The sequence below is a fragment of the Gadus macrocephalus genome, chromosome 1 (assembly GCF_031168955.1).
Source record: "Gadus macrocephalus chromosome 1, ASM3116895v1".
Lineage (NCBI taxonomy): Eukaryota > Metazoa > Chordata > Actinopteri > Gadiformes > Gadidae > Gadus > Gadus macrocephalus.
In genome coordinates, this window is record NC_082382.1 from 9,825,220 (window position 1) to 9,835,958 (window position 10,739).

Consider the following 10,739-nt stretch of genomic DNA (forward strand, 5'->3'; position numbering starts at 1 on the left):
AGATCAGCAGCGAAAGATTGATGTATAAAGGTGCGGCAGGCAGACGGCCGACAGAGATCAAGGGCAGGTCCAGTCCAACAGTAGACCTCCGACAGAGCATTCATTTTACCCTATAGATTCTAATGGATGTAATTGTACACATTAACATAGTCCTACAATTTAAAACGGTTACCTTCAAACTCACAATTGAGATGAAACGTACATATGCTGATGACTCGATAGAACAGTAGAGAAACTGAATTTGATTTTAAATGGGACACAACCACAACAGCCCGCGTGGGGAGCTGTGGTCAAAGTGTTCAGCTGTGGGCCCTTCTTGTTGTTATTTGTTGGTTGCAATTGTTCACATTTGTCGACAGCATTCGGACTAGAAACTGGGGTTGTTGACATAAAGCATTTCGATTGTTATGGGGTCTTTTTAAAAGCAACTATATAACCAAGCTACCAGTTAGTGGTCGTTGTACTAGAGTGATGGAGGAGGTTTACCAAAGGTTTAACTCATACGACTTCGAGACGGATGAAAGGTTCCTTAACGGGTTGATGTTGGTGGACGGGTCCAGCACCTGTGGCCACGACGCACCTGGGCTGGAGATGAAATTATTTTATTATAACCGGTATGTTTTCTCAGTTAAGTGACCCAAAAGCATTTCAGTTAACTCAAAACGGTACACAACTATTGTCAGTACAAGTAAAGATGTTCAAGCAGAGTTGTTGAGTGATACATTGGTCCCAGGAGAGTCTGGTTTTTAAATCTCATATCAGCCATGACCTGATTCTTGATTTAAAACTGGACGCGCTCCTAGTTTATTTAAAATAAAATAAGTTCTGTCTTAGCGATTGTGTGTTGGATAAAGCACTAAATTAACCTTGTTATTGCCAGGTTCGTTGAGCCCATCGACTCAGCAGGGTTCAAACAGCGGAGCGGCGGTGACCCTCGTGAGGTTGAAACCCAGAATGCAATGCTCTCAAGATCAGTACCTGGCCCCAGCAGGAGTGACAGTGAAGAGACGAGCAGAAATGACAGTGAAGAAACAGAGGCCAAGATACTTTCGTTCAAGGAAGTAATTAGACTAGTTCAGGCGGGAGAGACAGTCCCTGGGCAAGGGACGCATCTGGACATTACGCCAAGTAACCATAACCCAACCCCTTCTCAAATGGAAAGAGTATTGAAACCATGGGAAATTTGCGGAACCGGTTATACATTGCCATAACAATGACATAAATATGGCTTACTTTTGATAATTGGGATTTACATTTCCAGGAACGTTTGACTACTATTTTTCGAGTTTGGCACAATTTTTTGAATTGGCTTGCTTCAGTATTTCCGAGATAATAAAAGAAAGTAGGCCTATAAACTTCCTGCCTAAACATTAATAATGACTTTCCACATAGGTAATACTACTAAGCAAATACTTTTCCCTTCAACTCATACTCATGCATACATTCCAGCAGCCTTCAGATATTCAAATATGATGCACTGCATAGACATAGACAGCAACAGATTGACACAACACAATTGAAATACATTTATCTTTAATAAGCATCATCTAATTTCCATATTTGTTTTGATTTATAACATTTTACACTGGTTTACAGCGCAAAAGTAGCCTATATGCATCACGACATCAGAAAAGGGAGCGGCATCAGCTGGGCGATTAATTGAATTTCGATTACGATTTTGGCTTCCCTCGATCATTAAAAGAAGATAATCGGAATAAAACGATCATTCTGCCGCCGCCGTGTCTTGTGTGGTAAATGGAGCGAGCGAACCCTTCTTTCTCCCACCTGTGCACTCCGCTACGCCCCACCCCCGCCTGAAAACTTGCGCTTACAAAACATTTCTTTGGGTACCGAGAAAAGCGCTATATAAAACCTATGTATTATTATTATTATTATTATTATTATTATTATTTAGAAGACTGTGAAGATGGCAGAAAGGCAGCCTTTGGTCGGGAAGAAAGGTAAAACGAATTCGGTGGTGTGGAAACACTTCTGTCTGACTCTGAACAAACGAAGATATTGTGGAAGATATGTCACGCGACCGTGTCTGCACCTCAAGCGAATACGACCAATCTGTTTAACCACTTAAAGTCCGCACACAGAGTAATACAGGACCAAGCAATGAAGGACAAAATGAAAAGGTCCTCGACTCAGCAACACAGTGCTCATATCCACCCAGCTCCCGCAGGCATAAAGAAATAACGGATGCAATCGCATACATAATTGCCAAAGACATTTGCCCTATCAACACCGTTAGCGACCCGGGGTTCAATAAACTGATAAATACATTGTGGTATGTGTTACCATCACGTCACCATTTCAGCAGAATTGCGCTGCCTGCCCTTTATGACGAATGTCGCGGAAAAGTTGCAAGAGAAGTGTCAACAGCATTATATTTTGCCATTACAACGGAGTGGACCTATGGTCGAGTCGCACCATGGAGCCATATATAAGCCTCACGCTACATTACATCGACGCTAATTTCACCATGAAGACGAATTGTCTCCAAATGGCGTTTTTTCCGAAGACCACACAGGGCTAAATATAGCCCAGGGATGGAGGCAAGCGATGGCTGCATGGGACTTGACCGAGGAAAGACAAGTCTGTATCACAACAGACAATGCCTCAAATATGAAGCTGGCAGCTGAACTAAATGGCTTGGCCGTAGATGAGTAGTAGGTTTACTTCTCCTGATTTTTTTATGCAATTTATTAAATAACAAATAATGTCGAATACATCATGTGAGCTACTCTAGTATCTCTCTCTCTCTCTCTCTCTCTCTCTCTCTCTCTCTCTCTCTCTCTCTCTCTCTCTCTCTCTCACCCACGATAATGTATTTAATTCCTAATAATAATAATAATAATTCCTATTTCCCAGCCTATTGATTCACTGATGAAGATTATGATGATACATTCTTATATTTATTGTAATTTTAGAGATTGCAATGAAGGACCACAGGATTGGCCGTGCGGGGTTCTGCAAAAAAGTGGTCAGCGCCTTCTCCTACAGTTGGAAGAAAAAGAGGGAGCTGACAGATGTACAGAAGAGGCTGAATCTGCCTGAACACTCTCAGACAGACAGACAGAGTGTCCAACCAGGTGGTGGACTCGGCAGGCTATGATGGGCAGGGTCCTAGAGCCGCAGAAGGCCATCGCAGAGGTCCTCTTCAACGACACCCCGCCCCCTCATGGCAGGACGTCGATGTACTGGCCATAAACAAGTCACTAAGCCCTCTCGTTGAATTTACAGACACACTTTCTGGGGAGCAATTGAGTGTGTCTTTTGTCGAGCCAACTCTCCACCTTTTCAACACCTCCATATTGGCCTTGCAGGAAACGGCACATACCTTGCAAAGTGCATCAAGAAGAAGATCGTGGGCTATCTCAATGACAAGCATGATGATGCTCCAACACAGGAGCTGCTGGACATGACCTCAGCCCTGGACCCAAGGTTAAAGCCCACATATGTGAGCGAAGACAAGCGTGGGTCAATTGAAGAAAGACTGTCATCTGAGATGAAGACGGTCATAGTAATTATAATTATATTGATAACAATGTTATATTTGATTATTTCTAGTAGTGAATACCCATAACCATTTAGTCAGATTAAACATGTCAATCATTTCTCGTCACAATATTCTCCCCCTCCTATTCCCAGGAGAAGGCCCCTGAACGAGCAGTGACTCCTGCTGATGACCCTCATGCCGCTGCTAGTGCACCAAAGAACGCCCTGGGCAGCTTCTTCAAGCCGGTCACTGAAGGCACAGCTCAAAGATCCGCTGCTGTGCAACCGGACCAGGACAAGGCCATAGCTTCTGAGCTACAGTCCTACCTCCAAGCAGGGAGACTGGACACCGAGGCGGACCCTCTGGAGTGGTGGAAGATGTCCCAGAATTTCTACCCAGGGCTCTCCAACCAGGCAGGGAAATATCTTTGCATTTCAGCCACAAGAGCCTCGTCAGAGAGGGTTTTCAGTACAGGGGGTAATGTAGTCACCTGCCTGCGCTCATCCCTGCAACCAGACCAGGTGAACAGAATGGTTTTCCTGGCTAAAAAACTTTAGGGGTTGATAAGTTTTTAAATAAGTTTTGGCAGCGGATTTTTCTTGTCGGTGCGTCAGTCAGTTTATTCTTGTTAATACTCATTTTGGCCAAAAGGCCTCAAAATATAGTTTCAACGTGTTAACAGTTTTATCATTGAGATACGGATTTCTAGTGTTTTTTGCAGTACTAGGTAAGATTGTTGTAGCAAGTGCATTACACCATAGTTTGAGTTTTGTTTTTTTAAAGGGTAAAGGAGTAATTCAGTTTTAATGTATAGTACTTCAAGTCTTGGATAGTGTTTATTTTTGTGTTTATTTTTACACATTATTTAATTCATTTTAATATATTTCTCTTTATTTGCATTTTTCTTGTTTTCAGTTCAAACGTATCGTGTTAAGAGAAATACCAGTGTTAAAAGTTCAATAAATGCTTGTTCTCAATGAATAATCGTCTTTAATAATCGTGATTACGATATCATTTTAAATAATCGTGATTATCATTTGACATAATCGAGCAGCCCCAATACAAAGCAGAATCCACTGCCAATCATACAAGAAAATAAGAAACAAATCATGTGTTGCTTGAGATCATTACTGTAATGGGTCAAAGGTGATTTCCGATGCATTTATAAAGTAACCTGTTGACAAAACAAGGCAAAGTGCATGTTAAAAATGTTTTTGATCAAAAATTAGACTCCCCATTTTCCAATCAGAACTCCTCTTGCCCCCCGTCTCCATTTTCACCCTCCGTCATGACATAGCCGTCCTATGGGGAGATACACATCCAGTTAGCAGGATCCTGCCAGGATAAGCCATGGCTGACATCATGGGTTGTATGCATAAACGCCCATGTTGACGGGCTGCTTACATCTGTTGCATAAAGTATTTCCAGAATCCTCTGTAGAGTAGGGTCTGCTCCTCCTTCCGTCTCCCTATCTTGGCAGATGAGCTCAATAGTCCTCAGCTTTCCAAGGTAAAAGTTTAATTCTTTCTCGGCTGTAGTCTTGTGTAATGTTAGCTCACTAACCTGAGGGGTTAGAACCATACGATTAAGCAAATCCTCAATTCAATCATATACAGTGAACGTGATTAGACTGAAAACCAACTGATCATTTGAATTGCCATCAGATATTCTCTAATGACAACATGATGAACTACTCACTTCGTTAGTAAGTGCTCCAATCGCATCTCCTGCTCCAGATTTCTTTGAGGGAACAGTCTGCAGCGCTTTGGCAGGGGCTGCCCTTGTGGCTGCTTAGATGTTGGGAACAAAAAAGTTATTCCTAATGTCACACAAGGAACCATCTCTACAATAGGAAATTGGAAATGAAGCACCCATTGCGCTTCTGTTAGGATCATCTACCATGACCAGAGTACATTACCAGTGCATCATTGCTAGTCAGCCAATCTACAAGAGATGGTTCAGGAACAGATACAACCCTGTGTCTCCCACATCCCCCAAGTGCCAATCTTAGGACCGCTTTATAAATTACTTTACCAACACGACAAGCCGGTCTGTCAGCAGGTTGAATGACATTTTCTAAAGTAAACCAATCAGAAATATTTAGAAATAGGACACAGGTAATGATAAATACACATGAACATGAATTGTATACAAAATATGCAATTCTCACGAGCTGTGGCCTTGGCTTTAGCAGGAGTATTGGATGCTGAGGTAAACGCAGATGTCTCCTGTCCGTGACGTGCCGCCACTGGGTCATAATCCCTCTGATCATAGTTTGCTTCAAAAAACTTCTTGAACCACTGAACAAACTCAAAGTTTTCCTGGAATTTTCCTTTAATCAGTCTGTCTACAGGAATTATCTTAGAAAGTGGGTATAAAAGATCCAAGAATGAAAATACCCGTTGGTCTTAAGGGTAAATAATACAAAATCCAAAAGGCTAAAATCTTACCTTGTCAACTCCAGCCTTTTTAAAACTGTTTTGTAGAATTTTAAAATTCTGTAAGTATTCGTGTTCCAGTTTGGCGTTGAATTTCACCCTTTTTAGGGGGAGGCATCCAGCGAACAGCACATCCATGAATTGGCAATAAGCTGCACCTGTAGGGCAAGTCAGTACATTACTTTCCTAATACAAAACATATCCAAATTACAACATATCCAGTGCATATTATGGCTTCTGTGTAAAACGGTATTTTCGCACCTGAACACAAATGCTCAATCTTCGAGTAGTTCATCTGTAAAGACACGTTGACCCAAGACAGCAGTTCATGTCGACTCATGTTATCGTTGTTCAGAGATGTTGAGAAAACGTTAACAGCCATCTGGGAATTCTACAGGTGATGGAAAGCACAAGATGTGGAGAATTAATACAATTCAGGATGACATCCGCATTTAGGCCTACTACAAATATATACACTAGCTTTTGATGCGAGTGCAATACACATCGCTCCATATATAATGTTGCGAGTGTTCATCCACCATATTATTGAACGATCGTGAACCTCGTATACGACGAGCTAACGGAGTAGCTCCTTCCTCTGTTCTCTACGCAGTTCCGTAAAAGCATGAAACACATTCTTGTACTTACTCGGTTCAACGCTCGCTATGTTGCTATGGCTCCAACAACTCAACGGTTTCAATGCGCAGCGTCTATATCAACACACTAGTACAGTGCTTAGGGGAAATCAGGTGAGTGGAAACTTCTGGACTGTCGTCTAGCTCCTAGTTCATTAATATATTAAACCTGTGGGCGACGCTAGAATTGTTTAAATAGACGAGAAGCACGTGGGTCGTCGTATTTTAATATAAAAACCCTGTTAGGGTCGGAGAGGATCGTGAATTGTAGCGTTATCCCGGTATACCGCAACGCACATTCCGGCATCTTCCTGTGAACTGTGTTCCCAGGTTAACAGTCCTCGGAGCGAGAATATTTGAAGATGATAAGAATCACAGCGACAAGGAAAAGGAATATAGCTTATGTCCAGACATTTTTGAAAAAGCAATATACCCAAAACATTTAAAAAGGAAATGGATATCCCTCTACCGGAGGTCCCGCCCACTCGCCGCTAAATCCATGCAATTGAAAGTGCCCCCATCACTTTCGCTAATAACGATCATTGGGAACATCCCTTCACAGAAATTGCGTCGTGAGGATTTTTTGGAACGAGATTAATATCCGACCTCATTCTTTTTGGAAACTGCCCCCCAGGGATCATATTTGGTGTTTGTCCATTACAATGAACCACAAGCACAATAAATAAAGAGATGACACAACGACTTTATTGATAAGGACCAACACGATCATCCGACATCTCTTCACATGTTTACATCCCAGTAGCCTATTTCCAGCTAGTGACCAAACAGAGGTCCTTCAAAGATGCCATCGACTCGACAACCCTGTTCACATGTCACCAGCTATGTTGGAATTTATTCCATTTCTGCGCTAGTGCCCTCATCAGTTAACAAATCTAGTTCCTCATACCCACAATGCACCGTAGAATAAGGGTTCATCTGAGCCGCACCCTTTTTCTTTTATTATAGCGGATTCAATAGGGCTGGTACCTCAGATGCGCAGAATTCATCACAAGTCTGCCATTCAACCGACTTGCTATGACATAAAACACCATCTAGTGGTCCAGCCTCACTTAATATGGTCATGGTCTGAGGAAACCAGAGGATGTTTGACGTGTCAAATAGAACAGACCCGCGGTTCCTTGTCAACCGTACACCTACAAAGGACCTGGTAGGAAGACCAGTGACAGCGAGAATATAGTATCCATGGAAACCATGGAGTTCCCCCACCCACGCCCACGAATCATATGCTCATAACAGCCAATCAGGAGAAGCTTCGAATTTAGGCGGAGCTTTCAACTTAGTTAGAATAATACGACGCAGGCAGTACGGTAGTCTCTAACGTTACTACGTTACTACGTTGTTTTACCATATAAACTAAATCTTAAGATGTTTCCTCTGTATTGTCTCTTTCCATTTAACCTAAGTAAGAACCATTGCTCCACCACAATGTGGAGTCTTTGAGTGTTATTAATTATTATTATTCTTCATGTTTAACCTCTGTTTTCCTTTTATTCCTAGTCTGTTTTACATAGTTTTGAATGATGACTATATGCTCTGTAAGGTGACCTTGGGTGTCTTGAAAGGCGCCTCTAAATTAAATGTATTATTATTATTATTATTATTATTATTATTAATGTAAAGGCCAAACTTCTTGCCAGGGTCACTGTGAAAAGGGGGTGACTAACATGCTACAATTGGCAGGATACACAATAATTTCAGGTGCAAATAAGGTTCAATATAATGTTGTCTACTATAATCTATTCCAAAACATTTTTTTTTTTTTTTACAAAAAAACAATCCTATTACAATTGTTTGTTGGCTCTAAATAACCAGATATACCTTTTTAATGAGGTGTCAAATTTGTTATCTTTCTTTGTTTGCAGTTGTCATTTATGGTAATGAACAAAAATCTCACAATAAACTAAGGACAATATTAAAACTGTTAATTCCAATTGATCAAGTGAATGATGTTGATAAAAATATCTGCTCTACACAATGTTGTTCCTGTAATAAGAGTAAAGGTTGTGTTGCTCCTAACAAAGTGAGTGAACCTGAAAGAGTTGTTGTAGGCAAGAGGTGTTATGAAGCTTAAGGGAAGCTTTGTTTATAGTTAGAAATAATTTACTTGGAAAAGGGAATTGACTCAATGTGGACAAATAAAGGATACAAATAAAATGACAAATTAAAAACATACAAACCCTAAAATATCTATTTAAGTATGCTAACACCATTTCATATGTGATTCTGGTTATGACTTTGATTGAGCAACTATTTAATTGTGGTAACTCTTATGATACACCAATATGTGAACACAAATACATAACAAGTATTTTGATTAGATCTTGAACATCTATTGTGGTTTTTTTGCAAGGCAAAGGATCTCAGTAGATTGAGTGAGCAAATGCATGCAAACACGACACACTTGGACCCAAGATTCGGTTAAAACGGTTACTGACACAAGAATACTGCAACCTCCAAGGTGCGACATAAGCTCCATGATAAATCTAAGATATAAAGAAAGAAGAGGCTTGGAAAGGCAATGAAAAGTCAGAATAAAGATTATCAGACATGTAGGAAGAAAGTAGAAGATAAACACAAAGGAATGCAAGCGAGATAGAAGGAGACAACCGATGGAAGTAGTCTGCAGGATTAGTAGAGTGGTAATGGAACCATCAAATCAAGAGACTAAAATGTCAAGAGACTAAACCAACATGGGAAGCAGCACTGCCTTTAGTCCTGGTGAGCATGAATTGCTCAATAATGAGGACAACCCATTGGAGTCCACAACTATGCTAACAGGAGACCCATGCCTGCTCCTTATACAAGACCCCAGATGGAGGGACCAGCCATAGAGTGACTAGAAGATGAGCTAGCTGCATATATGAAGGGCCTCCTCAGTGTCTGTCCATCAGTGTGTGCTTAAACAGGGGCAGGCAGCCACACCCCAGGGGACCAGAACTCACGGTGGACGACTTGGTCTTTGTTCGCATCTTCAAACGGAGGTGGGCCCCGCCAAAAGTCAAGGGACCAGGCAAGATCCTAGCTGCCACCTCAACCGCCGTCCGGGTAAATGGGATCGGACCCTGGGTGCGTCTGGGTATACCACGGGGCCCAGCCTGGCCTCCACACCCATCCCTTCCTGAGGTAAAGGAGAGCCTAATTGGGTCACCAATGACCAGAATGAGCGAGGGGTTCTGGAGCCGGACCATAAGAGAGCACGCCGAGGACGACCCATCAGTCCACTGTCACCAAGGACCTGGACCAAGTTGAACGGATCATCAGCCCACAGACGACCAGCGGGAGGAAGCTGATTTACAGTCCGAGTTCACTCCCCATGGTGAGCCCTGCTAGCCCTACAAGACGGCCGGCCACCGGGTCGGTACTGAGAGGGGCGTCAGCCTCCACTTGGCCATATGCAGCAGGGGTGTTGTGGTCCTTTGTTAGGATGCTCTGCAGGGTCACTCTAGGTCTGGGTCATGAACTGGCCTGGACCCCAACCCTACGTTTGTGTCACACACACCTCCCATCTGCATGAGGATGAAACACGTTTGGGGTGTTTACTCTTATTGGGATAGTTATGTTTACCTGTTAATGGCTTAAGCCATTTGCTCACATTCACAATGAAAAAGATTTGATGCCAACTCTCCAATAGAGACCTTGACCTATACCTCCTACACGGGCCACGGTTCTGGTACAGCGCTCCCTGCCCATACCAGGGACAGTATCTATATCAACCAAAATGAACTCCGCAAGGAGTTCTCCCACTAACACGATTGGATAAACCAGATAGCGTATACCCACACGAACCAATCAGGAGAGGCTTCCCATTTAGGTGAAGCTTCAACCTTTGAAAGAATCAAACAATGCACACAGTATTCCAAGTTCAGTGTTCCCTCTCAAACCTGACCTTTGGGTTAACTTATTTTACTCTGTTACTACGTTGTCTTACCATAATATTCAGAGTCCACCTCGACTCTGCATAGCCACCCTCCCCCTTCTGGCCACCATTGTACATTGTATTGTATTGTATTATAGTACTTGACTGTGTAGCAACTGCAGTAGCTGCTATCATTGCTGTAACACGGGGAATTGGTTAGCCTAGCGATTGTTGTACTTGCACTTGGTTCTATGAACATCCTTACTGTACCAGCAGAAATAAAT

The 10,739-nt window shown here is 42.3% G+C and overlaps 2 protein-coding genes across 6 annotated transcripts; one reads left to right on the forward strand and one right to left on the reverse strand.

Moving 5' to 3' along the window:
• Positions 1 to 1,890: 1,890 nt before the first annotated feature.
• Positions 1,891 to 4,715, forward strand: LOC132458062 (E3 SUMO-protein ligase ZBED1-like). 2 transcript variants are annotated; one of them, XM_060052650.1, is made up of 3 exons: positions 1,891 to 2,675; positions 2,937 to 3,523; positions 3,658 to 4,715. In XM_060052650.1, exons 2-3 carry the CDS (start codon positions 3,428 to 3,430, stop codon positions 4,060 to 4,062), a joined length of 501 nt encoding a protein of 166 aa, XP_059908633.1. In that variant the 5' UTR covers positions 1,891 to 2,675; positions 2,937 to 3,427; the 3' UTR covers positions 4,063 to 4,715. The 2 variants fall into 2 exon arrangements, with proteins under 2 accessions (XP_059908633.1, XP_059908552.1); XM_060052569.1 differs by having other exon boundaries at positions 1,892 to 2,675; positions 2,937 to 3,529.
• LOC132457836 (microtubule-associated protein RP/EB family member 1-like) lies at positions 4,473 to 7,004 on the reverse strand. 4 transcript variants are annotated; one of them, XM_060052308.1, is made up of 8 exons: positions 6,592 to 6,789; positions 6,205 to 6,334; positions 5,956 to 6,101; positions 5,676 to 5,865; positions 5,540 to 5,581; positions 5,204 to 5,292; positions 4,910 to 5,068; positions 4,473 to 4,807 (listed from the first exon to the last, which is right to left on the reverse strand). In XM_060052308.1, the coding sequence occupies exons 2-8, from the start codon at positions 6,323 to 6,325 to the stop codon at positions 4,751 to 4,753; spliced, it is 804 nt and encodes a 267-aa protein (XP_059908291.1). In that variant the 5' UTR covers positions 6,326 to 6,334; positions 6,592 to 6,789; the 3' UTR covers positions 4,473 to 4,750. The 4 variants fall into 4 exon arrangements, with proteins under 4 accessions (XP_059908291.1, XP_059908207.1, XP_059908442.1 ...); XM_060052224.1 differs by having other exon boundaries at positions 5,204 to 5,295; XM_060052459.1 differs by lacking the exon at positions 5,540 to 5,581 and having other exon boundaries at positions 5,204 to 5,295; positions 6,592 to 7,004.
• Between the last annotated feature and the right edge of the window lie 3,735 nt (positions 7,005 to 10,739).